The sequence below is a fragment of the Corvus brachyrhynchos genome, unplaced genomic scaffold (genome assembly GCF_000691975.1).
Source record: "Corvus brachyrhynchos isolate BGI_N302 unplaced genomic scaffold, ASM69197v1 scaffold69, whole genome shotgun sequence".
Classification (NCBI taxonomy): domain Eukaryota; kingdom Metazoa; phylum Chordata; class Aves; order Passeriformes; family Corvidae; genus Corvus; species Corvus brachyrhynchos.
The window spans coordinates 6,404,166-6,423,233 of record NW_008240228.1 but is presented as its reverse complement, the minus strand read 5'-3'; the positions used below and the strand labels follow the sequence as shown (position 1 = coordinate 6,423,233).

Sequence of the window (19,068 nt, the reverse complement as noted above, 5' to 3'; positions counted from 1 at the left end):
AAATTCTTCCTCGGGCACAACGATGATATTATCAGGTAAGGGGGCTGACTTCTCTGGTGGTGGGGTGGGGTGGGGTTTAAAGGGAAGGGAGGAGAATGTAGTGCTGGCAAAATACCCCCTCCTCGCCTCTTACAGCTCGGCTTGTACCTGCCGTTTTAGAGCAGCTCAGATTTGTTAGCAGCAGTCGCTGTGAAAGCTGAATGCCTAGATTCTGTTGATTATCATTATTTTGTAGCAAAGCTTCAAAATGTTGCAATAATAGGGGAGGGAAGGTAAGTTTTTCTATTGCACTGCACCAAAAGCAAAGCACTTCATTTCAGCACTGGGAAGATCTCAGTGCAACAGTGCTGCAAAATCGTGGCTCCGGCACCTTGATGTTTCCAGAGCTGGGACCCCAGCTCATCAATTCTGACCTCGTACAGAAGGCAGGTGTAGCTCTCCTTGCCCTCAGCAAATCCCAGCACGAGAGTGCCATAAATCTGACACGTAGCTCAAACTAATCTTGTTTTAATATCCAGAAAATCTAAATCAAAATCAAGTTCAGCTGTTTGCACTACAGACAAAATATCCCAAGTGTGCTGGTGCAAGATGGCTACAGAAGAACAGGTCTTGCTCCTCATCTGTCCAGTTTATTGTCTCTTTCTCTCAAATTCTGCCTGAGAAGTGGATTTAATTGGCATTTTTGTCCTACCGAAATGCTGATTTTTTACTGCACCTCACAAAATAAAGACACAGTTACAGTGTTCAAGGTAGCCCTTTAAAAAATCTCTCCAGAATAAGGAAATTTACATCAGTAAAATAGAAAATTAATGTAGCTACTACTTGAGGAGATAAATCTGAGCCTAGAATATCCTCATGAAGGATGTTGCCTGGTGATGCCACTCCTCTGAGCACAGCTATCTGCTGCCCTCCCTGTTCACCCAATTCAGCATCAATGAAGCGATTTCTGGATGATGTGAAACCAGAACAGTCCCAGGTGACTCATGGTGTGGGAGTGCTATGGAAGCATCTGCTGAAGCCAGAGTTTTGACACTCCGTAACCAAACCACACAATTGTCACATTGTTTGCAGAAAGCCATTCACTTTTCCCAGGAAGAGCTTTTGGCTGCTGTGTATCCTCATAGCATCCTTCTCCTCCTCTCTAGGGTGTGTTAAAGCAGCAGCATTTCATCAAGTACAGTGCATGTGCATCAAAGTTTATTTTGGTTCCAAAGGTATTATCAGCTCCAAAAGGCTGCTGAAATAGACACTGGGCTGCTCAGAGAAGAATCAGTATTTTAGAGGCATCTGCAGGATCATGACATTAAAATGTTTTCCTTTGTATGTTGTATGGACATACATTTTGATACTCTTTGCAATAGGAAGTGTAATCCATGTAGAGAGTTGTGTATTTCCGTGCTTATGTTTGAGTTGTTATTATTATACCTGACAGCACCTCCCTCCCCATACCAAATGTATTGTACAGCTTCAGTACCCTTTACTTTGAGATCTGTCACATTAGGAGTGTGCTTTTGGCAGTGTCGTGTTTTAGAAGGTACAGCTGGGATGGAAAGAATGAATGTCTCAAATTTGTACTCTGACACTGCTTCTGCCTATTGTGCTCTTTAAAGGGAACTAGAACCATGTGTTCAAACTAGCTGTGTCTTGGGGGACTTGCCGAATGTCCAACGCATGCTTTGGAAAAATGGGTTTTGTTTCTGATCTGCAGCACCATCAGAATTCTGGTGGAAAACTGTAGTTTCCACTAAGGATGAAACATTTGGGTCCAGAAGGCATCAGCAGAACCCAAGCAGCTCTTAGTGGCCAAGAACTGTTGCTGTCACCGTGTGGGGTTTAAGGAAGGACAGACTATCCAGAAGGCTGCTGGAATATTCTGTTGTTTGCACCGGGGCATGGGTGGTTGCCTCCTTTGCCACTGGTGCACTGAAATGCATCCCATCACTGAAAATACTTTTAAGTAGATGATGCCTTGTGTGATCATCGCTGATATGACTAATAAATGCAGGAATTTAAACTCTCACATTTTAAGCTTCACAGCCCTTATCCATTTGAGATGAATGGGATGAATGTACTTACCTAATTTTTCTGGGTTTTTGGGATTTACTTACTTGAGACCAGCTTCTAAACAGCAGGGTATGCATTTGCAGTCCAACAGGTTGTAATCTCTAAAGAGGTTTGAAACACTGTTTAGAAAAGAAAAATTGAATTTTGGAAAATACTGTGAATCATTGAGACTGGGAGACCTTCAAGAGGGAAGATCTTCTGCTTCCAAGGACTGCTGTTATCTCCTTCTGTGGCTTTTTTTGTGGTTTTGTGAATGCTGTTTTGTTTAAAAAAAAGATGATAAACCCATGATTCTCAGGGATAACACCATGTATTACCTGGAAGTGTTTATTGAAGTCCTTAAAGGGGATATTTGTCCTTGGTGAAAAGGGCAGGTGTATATGTTCTCCAAGATTAATAGTTCTGTCTCTTGTTTTGCATCAAAATAATGCAGCTGGACATAATTTAGTTTGGGCTAAAGCAGACCAGTGTGTATTGGATTAAATTGTGTTGTATTGGAGAAATGCCATTTTTTCCAAGATTCACATTTGAAAGGTGAGTTCTGCATGTATAAGAACTGAATGTTCTGCACTCAGCTAATAAGGCCGATGTTCTGAGAAGGAGCAAGGGAGCTCGGAATTGTCCTGTTTTCTGTGCAAAGCCACCACCAGGTGCTGTGCTTCCAGCTCTTCCTCCTTTAACTTCAGGAGGAGAGGAGGTCCTGAACCGTCAAGTGAGCCCTGTTTTGCAGAAGGGTTTGTGGGTAACCTCCACAGCAGTAGCTTTGACAGTAATGGAAAACTTTCAAAAGAACGGGTTTTTTTACTTTTATATTGTGCATTACTTGTAGAACACTGATCAATTAGATCAATCCTCATTTTTCTCTCAATTAAGTATTGAATGCAGGCAGTTCTTTCCTATAACTTATCAGCATTTGTATGTAAAAGCCACAACAAACAGCAAAAATAAAAATATAACCAGTTGAGATACTTCTCATTATCACTTAAAATACAATTGATTTTATCTGTATCTGCAGAAGTCATTTGTTAACAGAGATTCCTAACCCCGAGAAATTCTTCTTCTGGTGTAGTGACGAAGTTATGTCTCTCTCTTTTTGAGTTCTGAGAGTTTTTGCAGTATTGAACCATTGTCCTGAATATGTCAAAACTTTCTGACACAGCACCTCCGGCAGCATACTGAAGACTTCACCTGCAGTTTTTACACACCCTGGTTTCTTGTGGAATCTGATACTTTGTATGTTATGCATTCACAAAAGCAGCTTTGCATCCCGACTGCCTCCATGCCAGTCTCTCATGAGGCAGCAAGCCTGCTCCCTCTCCCAGGTCTCTGTACTACCTGCAAAGCCATCCTGTTATCCATGGATTCCAGAGCTGTTGTTTATGTAAGGCTGCTCACAGGGTACCAGCAGTGTCGGATTTATCAGAATATTGCTCTAAGTGTGCTGGGGGGTGCCGCTGTGCTGACAGATTGAGATTAAAACCGTGGCTGTGCCAGCGGGGATGGGATTTACTGGGCTGCGGGAGCCACTGGAGGCCTGGCTTGTTCTCCACGAGGGTTGTTTCAGGAGACAGGATATGTGTCAGAACACGTTTTCTTGTCTTGCTGCAGTTAGGAAAAAAAGGAGTAGTATGTTTAAAGCAGTGTTGTGTATTGCTGGCCACAGCGAGTAGAATTTTGGAATTAGTGAATTGATGACAGAGGTATGCAAATCAAAGCCTCAGAGAGAGAAGATCTAAATTGTACTTTAATATTTTTATTTAAAATTACTTGTTATCCTATTTCTGTTTATGGGGTGATGCTTATTTGAAGGGATCTAAAATACTTTAAATTTCTGTTCAGTTGCCACCCTCTGGATGGCAACAGCAGCCGTTTGATGTAGACTGGTGTTCGGGTCACTGTGGTTGTTGTTTATCATCAGTGCACGGTAGCAGCACTGTCTGCAGCTTGGGGTAACCCTGGACTTCAGACACCCAAGGTGAACACACAGGACCGCTGAGATTCAGTGCCCTAAAAGGCAGCAAAGGAGCCATAGCACCATCTGAGATTTTCAACAGCACAAGTTCCAGCCCTGTTTCTTATGTGGATGCTACACCAGTTCCTGCACCAAGCCATCCAAACTTGACAGACATGGCATGGCTCGAGTGAGGCAGGGTTTTGGGAACTGTTTTGAGGCAGCAAGTTGTTAAATGAGTTTCATGTGAAAGAAATTAATCCCCCATTAAAAAATCCTTTAATCAGCTTGTTGCTTCCTTTGCTTTCAGTTTTGGAAAACCTGGGGAAAATGCTGTTTATTCTGTGAAGTTCCAGTGGCCTCTTTTGCCTCTGCTTGAGTGCTGTGCTGCATTTAGATTTGAAGTCTTTACTGGGGCATGAGCTGCCATACATTGGCTTCTTAAATATCTGTATTAATGCATCTGCTGTGTTGGAATATACAGCTACAGTTTCTTATTGAAAGTGATTTAGAAATACTTGAATCAGTTAAAAGTGGAGAGAAACTCAGCAAGCATTTGTCACAATATGTCAATGAGAATGGTCATCATTTAACCAAACCCTTTAACCAGAGCAGTCTAACCCTAATTTTTAAGCATATTTTTTAACATTTTCTATGTGTTAAGACTCTGCAATGTTTTTACTTGTTTTATTTCAACTTGATTTCAGATGGCCAGGAGTCATGATGGTCACACAGTTGTGTGTAATCATTCTTTACTAGGAAGAAAACCTACATAGAAAATGTTTTCATATGAGTTAACTTAATTTCAAATTTAAAACAAAAAATTCTACAGCTCCAAGTATTTGAATGCTTTTCTGTGAAAGTGGGAGGGGGTTTGTGGTCTGTAAAAGGGTCTTCTGCTGACTTGCCAGCTGCTCAGGTTTGTGGGAACCTTGGTAAAGAGCAAAAATGCCTCCTTTTCTTCCCACCTAAAGACTGTTCTCAGGAACAGCACCTTGTTTTTCATGAGGTGTGTTTCTGCCTCAGGAACTTTTAGTTGTCTGCATTGGCTGTCCAAGAGACATGTTGAATTTAAATTCTCCTTTGGAGCTGGTATTTATATAAAGGCCTGGGAACAGACCTCCAAAGCTTTAGGGAGGCCTGATCTTAAGGCCAAGTGTATGTTTATGTCAAGCTCCTTTAAGCATTCCAGCAGCACGATGAACCTTGGTACACTGCATCTGATTGCTGGAACTTCTGTGGGTGCTGGCGGTGAAGTCTGTTCTTTCTTCTGTGACAGATGGATGGAAATACACTAAAATGATGGTAATTAGAACAGAACATAAAATAAAGGCTACTCTCAGAGTGATACAGCAACCCCGTTATTTTGGCTGCCTAACACTCCTTGTTACAAAAGATTTTACCGGATTTTTTATAGGGAATTTTGAGTGCCTCCATTATTTTAGCAGACTTGAATGTTAAAGGCATAACCCTACATGAAAATTGCTGCCTGGCACTGCAGTTTATATGTAGTCATACTAATATTGATGCCTCCACATGGACATTGGGCATCCCTTCATGCCAAACATCTGCTTCCTCGTCCTCATATGTCTTCCATATGCAGAGACAAATATTGCAAGTGTCATTTACTGTGGTAGTAACCTACTACTTGCAAATATTAACTGCAAAGTAACAGTTTTGGGCAAGATGATCCATACTTTTGAAGAAGAATTTTCTGATTCTTTTTTAAAGAGATGTTGTTTATTTTAGAAATTACCTGTAGTAAAAAAGACAATAAAGTGCGCCCTCAGTTTTTCACAGCTCTACCTGCAGTTAAGGCTGGATTCCTTTTTCTTTCACCCTGACTAGGCAGACCATGATTCCTTCTCTGTATCCTGAGAGCTCTTTAACTGGAGGTTAGTCACAGTCAGTTGCTGTCTGACCAGAAAAAGTGTTAAATGTAAATTTCCTAAACTTTTTCTTTCATCTCTCTAGTGTTTGAGCACTATTTGCAAGGTACTTAAAGGATCTTTTGGCTTCTCCCACTGCTGGAATCTATGATTAGGTAAAAGTTGAGCTTTGTGGCTTCTCTCTGACAGCAGATCAGAGATGACACTACTGGGAGCTGCTCTCTGGCCCTGGTCACACCGGTGCTGAACATGTATGAGTGTGACTGCACCTAAATGAGATTTTAGCAGTAGGTCTACAGCAGGTTCCTGATCCCTCTAGGATTCTGAGAGATTTTAATCTGTTTAGAAATTATTAAAAAAAAAAAAGAAAAAGAAATGCTGTTCAGTGAAACTGCTCTGTCTCTTAGTGGCTGTAAAACAAGTTTATAATATGCAATTATGTTCCTGATTCAAGGTCTTGTGCAGATACAGTGATCTTTGCACGTGTGCTGGCCTTCTACTTCCACAGAGGGTTAGTTTGTTTTTTTTAAAATATGTGGCATCTGGAGGTGGCCACAAGTATCTAAAAGGATATTATATTGAGTCTGTATGAAAGCTGTCTTTAGTTGAAAGAGCTATTTTAAAGCTTTTGCTTGTCAGACTGAAGAAGTTTGTGTGGCTCTGTCTGGGATTAAGTTAGTAGAACCATCTCAAGCTGCTTTAGGATGGGCAGCTCTGTGCTGTATTCCTTATAATGCAGTCCCTCCTTCCCAAGAGGGGAATAATGTGAATGCCTTTCCCTGGGAGTTCTCTTTGTGCTTTGGTTGGGTGTGTGGCAGTGGCCTTGCAGTGAACTGTCCCTCTGCTGTCACCTCCCCTGCTTGGGCTGGCTGTGTAAACGTGAGGCTTGGTACAGCTGAGGGTCTCACCCAGAGTTACTGATTCCAGACATGCCCCAGGTTCTGCCCGGAGTGGCCCTTTTATGTCTTAATACTGGAACTAAATTTTAAAGAATTGCACCTATGCTATGGGGTTGCAGAAAAGAGCATTTTACAAAAGATCCTTAGAGCAAGGAGCCCACTCAAATCCCAGACAGGAATATTGCTTTACCTTCATAGCTGCGCACTGGGTTGACGTGGGTCTGGCAGGTTTCATTACTTGGGTCAATAAGTAATAATTCATTAGGCATTTGCAAAAGATGCACAAAAGAGAAATCTATCACCTTTCATAGGCACTCCCATTGCTGCACTAGGATGTCTTCACAGTAGATTTTACCAGAACTTATTCCAAGGAACCTGCTGGATGCACCTGCAAGAACCAGATGTGACATTTATTGTGGTAGAAAAGTTGCTTGTCCAAAAGCTTGGATACTTTCAGAAGATGGAGCTTATTGGACATGGGCTCGCGCAAGAAAATCTCCTCCTCTTTGAAACTTGGTGATATTTTTGATTGTTTAATGTTGTTAAATAATGGTGTTAAAGAAATGTTATTTTCCTTTTCTTTTCTTTTGTGTGTGGCATTTTCCTCCTCTTTTTATTTCCCACACTGCATCCTTTAATCAGTTGGTTTCTATATTACAGGTCATACCATTCAGAATGCAGTCAAAATTTTGGGGGCTTTCTTTTGGATATGTCACTCTTTGCAGTACAGAATTTGTGATATAATTGTATCACATCTCCAAATAAATATTTCAAATTAATTTCAAATGAAAATTTGACATTTCGTATTGTGACAGAAAATTTTGACAAAGAATACATTAAGAGAGCTAATTCCCATTATTTCTCTTCCATTAAGTGGAGCAAGAACACCTTTTGAAAGGAATCTGCACATCCATTTTAGGCTCATCTCTATTCCATCTTATCTCCTCTCTAGCAAGAACAGTTCAGATTATTAAAAATTCTTCTTTTATCCTTTTAAATTATCCTTATGTTCTTTTAAAAATCACTTTTCATAAATTCAGGACCTCCCTGGAAGAACACATAGTGATTTTATATTTTAGAAAATAGATATAAAGTAATTTCTCCCTTACAGAACATAGCCAAGAACTTAGAGTTTTGAGGGCTCTGCATTTTCTGTTCTTTTTATTTTCATATTTAGTTTATTCTGGGCTTCTGTCAGATTTTCAGATTTAATTTTTTTTTCTCTCCTTGTAAGGAGACTGATTTCATGGAGAGAGAAATAAAATACAGCACGAAAAATACCATTTTAGTTTTGTTTGCAATATGAGCAGGGTGTAGACGCCTAATGAGACCTCACACTGGCTCTTGGCTGCTCCCTTCCCAGAGAGAGCTTGTCCACTGTAATTCTTACCTCAGGTATACTGAAGAATTCGGTGTGCTATATCTTTTTATCTTACCTGGCATGGATGAAAAGAATGAAGGAAAAAGGATATTTTGCTCAGGAAAACTGTAAGAGAATAGAAGAGCAAGTAGATATCTGAACTGTTATCAAGGACATGTGAAGCCTTCTTTAACAGCCTGTAATTTTTGAAGCTCTGAAAGAAATGAGGATCTTCAATCAGTGATGCAGAGACCTGTTTGTCTGTCCCTGCACACAACCAAGTGTGTTGCTATTTCCCGCTCCTGGCTGTCTGCCATGGTATGGTTAAATCTGGAAGTCTGCCCAACCCTGCTGAATGCACTTGATTAGCAGATTTTATTGGAACAGCACCACCCGCATCTTACCCTGGGCTTGTGCTCCAAGATTCTGCTCAGCTTCAGCCTCCTGTGCCATAGGAGCCATCAGCAGAGCCCACGCCCTGTGTGGCAGGGCAGAGTGCACTGCTCTGTGTGCTGAGGCAGAGGGAAGCACAGGGGATGGGACGAGTAGGGAGATGTGGTTTATTCTCCACATGAACCTGGCAGCTGTGGCTGAAGCCTGCTTTCTCTCCTACTGGGAAGGGGAAGGCAACCCCCCCCGTAACATCCCTGATAGCATAAGCTAGAGAAAAACCCGAAGTATTAGCAAATGACAAGCAGTAAACCAGATTATAACCGCCTGAAGCTACATGCTGCCAGGCAGTTACATAATGGCACAAAACTCTTCAGCCTCCACTGCAGCACTGAGACTAAAATACAGCAAAAAGGGCTCCCACGAGTCCGGTTCTCCGAGGTTTCACTGAAAGCACAACTCCAGGTTCCCAATCTCTGCTCTGAAGAGTTGGCTAAGAAATCAAGAGAAAAAGAGAAAAAATAGTAATAGGCAAGAAAGTGAGTCACAGTGCTTACATAAAAACATAGAAAATCATAATTCCATGTTTGTTTATATAACTCCTGGTATTAGTCTCACAAAACAGAAGTTTGAAAGGCGTTCTTTGGATCATGGTAATCTCCCTTAAATACAGCATGTCATGGATTTTGGTGGTGTCCTAACTTCACACCTGCTCTTTCCTGTTTGTGACTGGCTGCACATCCATTAAAACCCAGATAAAATGAATTACTAGTTGGATAATTAATTACTGTATATTGCATTAGAAGACATGTTTTGAATAATAGGGAGGGTCCTATATTCTGAGGGTGCCTAGTGCAGCTGGTTCTATGGAAGGAGAGATAAGCTGAAGTGGTTTGCAAATATCTTTTCAAAATGTCTGATCAGTCTTTCAGTAGAGCAGGAAGATTGGTGAACACTTCCAGTGACATGCTGCTTCCTCAGAAATGTAATACTGAATGTTTTACTTATGGAAAATATTAATTTAACAACATGGCATAACTTTCTGTTTGAAACTTGCTGTATTTATGTTATCTTGATGAGAGTTCATTTTGAAGTGACTGTAAAGCAGTCCCATAAACATGACTTAAGTTACTGTTGAGTTCGATTTGGATGTGGCTTGTGGCTTTGAACAGTGTGTCAGGTATTTGTGTGGTTTCTTTCCATTGTCTGGCTGTGGTGCTCCTTGAGACCCTAAAGTCAGGACCTGAGCTTATTCCATGTGCAAGGGCAGCTTTCCTCAAACCTCTACCAAGTTTGTTGCCTAAAATAACACGAAATAGAAGTTCTGAACCATTTCCCTTCATGTTTTTCCCCAACTATCCGTTTTGTAGCCAGCACAGAAGGGAAGTTATCTGGTTCAGAGAACTTGCTAAATTCCCAGACTCTGTCCTCACTTTTTTGCTATTTCTCTTCCCTTTCTGTGGAGTTGCCACAGACATAATTTGCTTTTCAGCCATGGTGATGGCTCTGTGGGCACTGCCTTATGTGTGAACATATGAATTGCTCTGTTACACAGATGGATCATTTTAAAAGCTTGGAAGTAAATTAATCTTCCATGTCTAAAATTTCTAGAAAATACTTGAATTTCGAGGGCTTGGTTGTGTGTTTTGATGGGAACCGGGATATGGATCTTTAGCTTTCCAGAGCCTGGTGGATACACGAGTGTGACTAGGCATGTGAGGAAATCTTAGATCTGCATGGGAGATGGGTGAGAGCTATTTATTTTTGTAAATGCCTATTTTAAGAATATTGTAAATCTGAACAGAGAGTCTTGTTCTCTGACAGCTGGCCTTATGTGAGATAAAACATAATTTTCCTGTAAGGGAGCTGAGAAAGCAGCATGCATTTGTCTGAGCAAGGAGTATTTTGGCACTTGTGTCTATATCAGTATAACTTCACAATGGTATTTTGGTTAACTGTTAGACCTGGTGAAGGGTCATAAGATAATTTAAATTAAGAATAACCATGTATTCTGTGTTTCAACAGAAGTCAGGCTAAATGAAGTATGTATACACTGCCATTAAATAAGTCAGGTCTTCAGAATGCCCTGTTTCTTGCTGTATTAAATAGTTGTTTGATGGAATATTCTGAACGTGTATTGCATTTCCCATTTTCCCCGCGGTATCTGTTATTTTTCATTTTCAATCCATGGGACTCCCCACTGCCTAGGGGTAAATGTTCTTTTACCTTGTCATTTAGTTTGGTAGAAGTTATTTTATACATGATGACAGTTTAGTGCACTGCACACATTTTCTTCTGCTTTCTTCCTCCCTATCAGATATAACAATTTTATCAGCCTCAGCCCCTCAAAACTGAACATCTGCTGCAGCTGTCACAGGCTGCTATCAACAGAGCTGGAGTTTCTGTGATCCACCTTAGCCATTGTCAGGATTGTGTTCTGGGTTTTTAAACATATATACACACAAGTATAAATATATATAGTGTATATATATACATACACAATATTATTATATAATTCTGCAGTATTATATAATGCATAAATATAAGAATTTGATATTTTTGACTTTCAAATAAGTTGTTGACTAAATGTCATCACTCGATTACCCCTTTCACTTCTCTCTTTTCTGTGCTGGAGGAAGCAGTGGGGAGTGATGATGTCCCTTCATTCCATTTATGAACGCACTGCACTTAAACCTGGAATTGCTAAGCAGTTGGGACTATGTAGAGATGTTCAGTATTGGCAAATCTAAGCTTTTTCTGAGTGGTGGCAGAATTTAGGCTCCTAGGAAATGTTTCCAGTAAAAACAAATCTCTTGCATTGTGACAGGAGGGTTTTTTCCCCTAGTATGTGATAGAAATTAAAAAAAAAAAAAAAAAAAGGTGAGAGTCGCCAAAACAAAGCAATTGCCACAACCATGGTTTGTTCTTTGGGGCTTGGGCTGAGGCTTTAGGACAACATGCCCAAATATGTTAAAACAGAAGAGCTTCGCTGTATGTCAGCATGAATTTAAGGCATACGACGTTGCATTCTGCTCAGGAGGTCCTGGGGATTTTTAGCTCTTCATTTCTCTCTTCTGAAGACAGACTGTGGCGTTTCAGATGTCATTTCCAGTTATGTCCTGCACTGGTTATTCCTGTAGGAATGTTAGCATACTGTTTGTAACATGCTGGATTTCAGTTTTTCTCCTGGCTCCCTTGAGTCAGTGAGGTAGAACTGCTTTACTGGTACCCCTGGCATCCACCACCCCAAATGGGAAAATTCCAATGGAACGACTACTAGAGTAGGTTGGTCTCCTGTTTAATTCTTGGATTGCTTATGGATGTGGGGCTTCCCAGACTTGGTTGTTCATACAGCATGCCAACACATTTCACCTGTCTTCTGTTGAAAATATTAGCATGTGTCTTTGATCAGCTATTTCAGAAACCAGCAAAAAACCCTGAGGAATTTGGTTCATAGACAAATCTGGCAGCATATCATATATTTTGAAGATAATCTTTATTTTCCTTAATTAGAATCCTCATTTATATGTTAGAGTATGCTTTGATTGATTGAATATTTTTTCCTTTTTTCTCAAATTTATTTTATTTCTGTTTCTTACTTTCTTGTAACAAGAAGGCGCAGCTGACAGAGTGAATAAAGATGAGTGCTTCTCACCAGCCTTCGGGGAGATGACTTCAGAGTTATCAATTAAACTCCCACTCAGCTGCTGGAATCTGCTCTGCATCATGACCCCACAGTCACCCCCCTAAAGGCTGCCTCAGTCTCTCTAACTCCGAGACATTCTTGGACTAATGTGGGAAGTTTCCTTGATGTCTTATTTCCTCTTCATTCTGTTCTTGCATCCTTTTTTTGTTTGTTTGCTTGTTCCACTCTCACCCTTCTTCGTAAAAATCCATATTTATGTTGTGGCTCCTCCCCTGAGTGGTTGAGGGCAATTAAATTCATCAGTAGAGGTATTTGTTCTGAAGAAGGGTCTGGATTGTTCCCAAAACACTCACCTAAAACCTGAGACCAACTTTCTATGGAACAAGCTATTTCCATCTGCCGGGGAGGAACTGTGACTCAAATGTGTGTATTACCTGTAAAGAGATTAAATGAAATCCTACAAAGGCTCCTCTTCCTAAACCTACATCTCAGTGTGAAGGTGGTTTTAAAATGAGTAATTGTTGGAAAAATAGATTGCAATCCTCAGGGTTTATGGGGGGGTTTTTTGAACTGCACCTGGAGATTTTAAGACACTGATAAGGGGTGATATACTGTTGGACCTGGTTTGGATAATTTGAAAAAAGTTAAAAACCCCATCTAGTAAGCCCTATTTTCAGCCAAATAAGATAACCTGAATGCTATTAAACTGAAGTGCAATCAGTTCAGTCGTTTCCTAGTTAAATAAAAAAATTATTATTATCTAATACCATGTTAAACAAAACAAATTGTTTTCAGGTGGGTTCCAGTCAAGTTATGAAGCTCATTTCCAAAGTAAAAATGCAAACATTTCTAGATCTGTTTATGGCTTCATTGTAAGATCATGAAAGCCAAAGTTTATAATTTTACTATTTTAATATTTAAATAATAAATATGGAATAAAGATTTTGCTTTCAATTTTTTTTTTCTAATTCTGAGATGATTACAGATTTTTTTTTACTTATTCCAGCTGCCTGCAGAATACAAAAATAAAAGCAAATGTATGCAAAATACATTGCTCAAATTAACATGCATTAAAATTCTGGTTGTTTCTCAACTCGTCTGGTATTTTTGCAAGAGAGAGCAGAATGTGGATAATGTGTCACACATCAGTCATCTCTATTAATCTTTTGCTTTCAGAAATACAAACCTGATCAGAAAATACTGACAGCTGTATTTTCAGCTGAGCTGCAAGTGTATCAGTACTGCAGTCTGTAATACAGATATTTTTAACCAACAAACTTAGGTACACTGGCATGGAACTCTCCTCAGTTTTATTCTTCCTTCTATGGCAAATCTGGGAATTCCTCCAGTGCACCGTTACCTAAATTAAGTCTGCCTCCCATTTGATCTGTTTGCCTATACTGGGAGCACAACAAAAGATCTGAATCCCCGAATCAGCTCAGAAGCTGGTTTGCAGGACAAAATTCTGATAACGATACCCCTGACGTATGTCCCACAGACCCCGGGGAGAGAGTAACTTGAGTTAGGTGAATTTATTGTGTTCAAATCCTACATTTTAATATGCACTTAAAACATTACGATTGTGGAGACGACTCTTGGGAAAACAGCATTTTGATTTATTTTACTTCAGTAGTTGTAGCAGAGACAGGATGCCTGATGCACTCGGCACGTTGGTATTAACTCCTGGTTTTTGGACTCTCTAGAGTAAGATTTGCTATTGTAGAAGTCTAAGAAGTAATTCGATTTTCTAGTTCTGATGAATTACAGCTTCTCATCTGAAAGCACTGCTCATACCCATGTGAGTCTGAAAAAACACGTTTTTAGAGCTTGCACAGCCTTTGTGAGATTCCAGAAGGCAAAGGAATATTTTACTTTGGCTTTTGTAATTATTATTAATGTTTACATTTGAAGCTGCTTCTTTCTTTTACTTCCTTAGACAGTGGATTGATGGAATAATAAAACAGGCTTCCTAACTCCTCAGGAAGCCTGCTTTTGCATGGCCCTCCAGACTGGGGTGAACTTGATTTTCTAAGTAACTAATGAAGCTATTCCCTTCTTTTCTCCTTAGTTTAATTTTTTTTTTTTTAAATAAAAGCAGATAAAATACTTACATAACATGGCAGTACATGAATTAGAGGAAATATTCAATAACATCACAGGAAAATACTATGGATTAAAAAGAAATTAAAAGTGGAACAACTAAAACATTTTTAAGTGACCATACAAAGTTGATTTGACTATTAAACATAATAGAATTATTGTTTTACACATTAAAATGACCAATAAACCAAGAAACACACAAAAAAGTTAAAACAAACCTTTTTCTTTATTATAGTTTCTATATTCAGTTAACTTCTAAAAATGACCAAAGTGAATTTCTGCCTTTCAGTAGATACAGGTGCAACTTGTTTAATTCACAGATCTTTTGGGCTTTACACAAACGGTAGCAGTTTCCTACTATTTTAGTAATTTCTGTAAAGATAAACTCAACAATATTTGTAAGTGCTGAGTGAAGGAAGATGTGTCTTGTGAATTGAGACTTGTGAATTGAGCATATTGAGGTGTATTTTCACAAGTGGAGCAAAATACACACCATCCTTCAGTGTGAACAGCTGAGTTTTGGACACATTTCAAATATCTGCAGGCAGTCCATAAGCCAGACTCCCATTAAAATTGTGTCCTTTGCTTACTTGCACCTAATAAGGATTTTATTTCAGTAAAAAGCTTCAAAATGAACTTCCTTTCTCTAGACATTTAGAAACCTCCACTCAGCCAAGCAAACACCTCAGATCCATGAGATGTTTAGTGTAACATCCCTGCCTTAGACATCAGAGATTCCACTGAGAAAAAGACCTTGGCTAGAGAGTGAATTTTGTGGTATCAAATTGATGTGAACTATAGTCTTAGCTTTTGTTCTGATAAAAAGCAGCTCTGTCCTCTGAGGACTTTCTGTTGTCTGCCACCTGTTAAGCACAGATTGCTCTCAGGTGAGCATTTCACCTGAATTTAATCTGCAGAATTTGGAAGTAACAGAACTAATCAAGCAATGAGCAATGAAAGTCCCTGCACCTGAGTTGCCAGGCCCTCGTTTGTAACAAACATGGGTCAGCTGGGAGGGGGGGGTGGGAGTAGGAGGTTATATAAAGGATTCCGGTAAAACTCCCCTCTTAGAAGCTGCTCTGGAGCTTTGGTAAGTGCTTCTTTTATTTATTTATGCCTTTTAAAACAACCAAACAGCCAAAAAAACCCAAACCCACAAAGCCTGTGGTAGAAAGGAGAGAAGGCTAAAAGGGAAGCGGTGGAAAATTCTAATCAGCATTAATTACTGAGTGTGTTGCTTTGGTGTTTTCATGCTTATCTTTCTGGACTCTATGTGCAGAGTATTGGTATGCTGTTGGTGAATCATTTGTTGGTTTTACTGTGGTGCTGCATAATTCTGTCATCAGCAGGACAGCAGGGTACGGTGAAATCAAGGTGTTGGTTTCAATCTTTAGTTGCTGTGTGTTGGCTCTAAAAGCAATGGTACTTAGCTGCTTTTTGTTTAATACTAGGCTATAGCTGGGTAAGGTCTTTTGCAGCTAAAACAGGCTCTGGGAAACCAGGTAAATTCTGTTATCTGAGAAGTTTAACAGAGGTTTTGTTTAATCTGTCCCACACAAAAGAGACACTTGATACTTAGAATCTTCAGGCTGTGTCAGACAATGTAAAGCAAGACAAAAACAGTCACACTTAACTTTAGTAAGTGCACTTCTCAAAAAAATAAGATTGTTTTGTGGCTAACTGTATAGAAATCTTTCTTGTCTGAATTGTTAGAAAAAAGGAAAATGGATTTATATTTAGTATTTGTTATAAACAGTGTTTGAATTTTTAGGAGTGGTGTTTGTATTTGTGTTCTGTACAATTAACTGGTGAAGCAGAATTTCAGAAGCCTGGCAAGAGTGCTCGTAGAACTGATAACTCATGACTTTGCTGCTGATCCATTGTGACTGGAGGTTCAGAGAACAGACCCATTCTGATGTTACATATGGTTCCTATTTGCTCTGCAGTGGTTTCTGCCCCAGTTGATGTTTGCTGTTATTCACTTCAGCATGGCCAAACAGGGAGCAGGATTTCCATATGATTGTATAAGAACTTTCTATTTCTTTGCTGTTTCTGCTGATTTTCAACCTCTAAAATAGAGAGAAAGATATTTTCCTTGAGAACAATTGTTGGTCTTGGCTTCACATTCCTGTGAGATAATGAGCGAAAAAAAGCATTCTTAGTAGCACTGAAAACTCCCCCTACCCTGAGAGGTGTAAAAATGAACGTTTTTTACCAGCCACATCTAATATTGCCACATTTATCATTCCTGTAGACATTCAGTGTACAAAGAATCATCTGCTTCTGACCCATGAAATGCGGTGTGTTGGTTTGATATATTATGGAATTAAATCCTTCCTCTTCTCTTCTCAGGCACTAAAGTGCCTAAACTTTAAATGTTGTAGGGCAGGATAGCCATGAGAAGGCGGCCCAAATAGGAGGCAGCTGTGTCTTTGTTGCACTTGAAGTAAAAAGGCTTAAAATCCTTATTTCTGATAATCAGATGAGGGCAAACCTATGCAAACAGTATTATTATCCCAGTGTGAATTTTTAACAACAGCCTGAGAGTTTTGTCAGACCACACAATTTGTCACAGATGTGAATATACCTGGGGATATGATGAGATAAGATGAAATCTCTTAAACTAAAAATGAAAGTGGGAGTGATCCAGGAAAGTTGTGACAATGGCTGGGTTTTTTTCCTTGTTCTCTGCAGTATTTCCCATTTCTCCTTGGCTGTTCTCCGGGTTTTTTGGTTATTTTTATCACATCTTCTATATTGTATTCATTTTGCAGCTCCCCCATGATTCCTCTTTTTGTCAGCTCTATCTTTTGTCTGTCCTGTTTCCAAAATTTTCTTCCCATTTTCCCTCTCCTCTTTTCTCAGCTGTTCCTGCAAATGTTTTGATTCAGACTGTGATCTGTATAGTTATACCCATATTCAGTGCTGACTGTTGGCTATACAAAAAGCAGAGTAGATCCAGGAAATGCCAAAGCAGTTGTGCCTGAGTCAGCCTCTGGAGAGAACAGGAGAATCCCCCTGGGAATCCCTCCTGCTGTGCTGCCAAGCACGGGGGGCCATCTGCACCCATCACTGTGCTTCGGGCAGTTAATTAATTAGTGCCTGTGGGCAATTAATTAGTGCTCAGATTTGCTGTTCACTGTGACCACCAGCTGTAGGCCTGTCTGCTTAGGCTTTGCCTGAATGATCATCACATCTCTGCCTTTGGGGGAAAGGCACAGCTACATCCAGGCTGTTTTCAGTTGCTTCAGCCCTGGAGTGTGGTGACATGGGAAAAATAAAGGGTTTGATTCCCGGCAGCTGGGCGTGGTTTGTGTGTCTGGTTTGGGTTGCATTTGGTTCGGGTGTTTCCACAGTCAGGCTGGAATAAGGTGAACACAGGAAATGAAGGAGGCTCCAACATGTGACAGTGATTTCTTCACTTCCAGACTTCATCTGATGTATGAATTTTATATTTTTGATTACAGTGTTCAGACTGGCCTTCAAATTCCTTATACCAGATGACCATTAAAGTTTTGCTGGTTCCTGGTGAGCAGTACTAGATTTACAGCAGTGTTTCATTAGCTTTCCATGTATTGAGAAATCGCTGATAGCATTTAAGTTGCTGGTTTTATCTCAGCATCATAAACCAATATCTTTTTGCTGGTTCATTGTGTATTTTATTACAGAATGTGTTACATTGTCCATAAAAGTATCGTAAGCATAGAATAGGGCAGGGGCAAATACAATGCTGAACTAAGTACAGTTCTTGCTCTTTTCTGACCTCTCTGGTCTCCAATTCTAGCAGGTTTTTCTTTACAGCTGATAGTTTCAGGTCCATTTTACTGATTGCATCAAATCACAATGCTTTTATCAAGGAAGGTGTCATGTGTATCTGTCTTCGGTATTTATTGACAACTGCTTTGGCCATCAAAACGGGTGTTTGGTTCATCATCATGAATTCAAATATCATTAGACTCAAATAGAAACTCTGAGCATGCATGGGAAAACTGGAATATGGTGGTTGAATTTCAGAGTTACACAGTGGGGTCTCTTTGGGGTAGTGTGGCTGCACATTTTCTCCTGATCACTTGTTGCTCAAAACCCACAATTCATGAGGACATCAGCAGTTGTTGTTGCTTAGTTTTCAGTGTCATAAAGTGGGCTTTGGATAAAATCTCCTAGGATTACTTTTCACTGGGAGAAGCTCGGAGTTGCAAAATATCCCTGAGTTATCCATGAAATAACATGTATGAGGAAATAAATCATTAGAGAATTGCAGCTGTGTGTGAAGAGGAGCCCCAAGTGCTTCAGGACTGTGCTGCAGTGCTGTTCCCTTTTTATTTGGGAATCTGCCCAATATTTCTGCGTGTGCAGATGCATATGAATGTAAATCCGAGCTGATCTTAAAGTGCAGAATGCTTTTGCTCAAAGCATTGCATTTTAAGAGCTTTTTTTCTCTTGCTTCTTTCACCTTCTGTTATTGGGGAAATTTTAATCACTTGTTCAATAGCTATTTATTTTTTAAATCTGGCTTGACTCTGATCCCTCTGTAGTTCCATGGTGCCATGAGAAATTCCGTGTTCTGCCATGCTCAGGCCTTTTGGAACTGATCTGTCAAGAGTTCTAATACGCCCTGGGCAGCTGAATAAACCTTATTGAAATGTGGTGGAATAACTCCATGGGCTTGAATAACAAACACTGGCACAAGGAGCAGGTCAGTAGGAATTTTCCCAGGATAAAGAGTGGCAGGGGGGGGTTTAAATTTTCTTTTTTCACTCTTTTCACCA

The 19,068-nt window shown here is 39.9% G+C and overlaps 1 protein-coding gene across 1 annotated transcript in view; it reads left to right on the top strand.

Moving 5' to 3' along the window:
* The window catches only part of EML6 (echinoderm microtubule associated protein like 6), a gene marked incomplete at its 5' end in the record, with an annotated part of 89,231 nt that continues 70,163 nt past the window's right edge, over positions 1-19,068 (top strand). The window contains one exon of the mRNA XM_017745233.1: positions 1-35. Coding sequence (XP_017600722.1) covers positions 1-35 — 35 coding nt within the window. The remainder of the gene's footprint in view (positions 36-19,068) is intronic.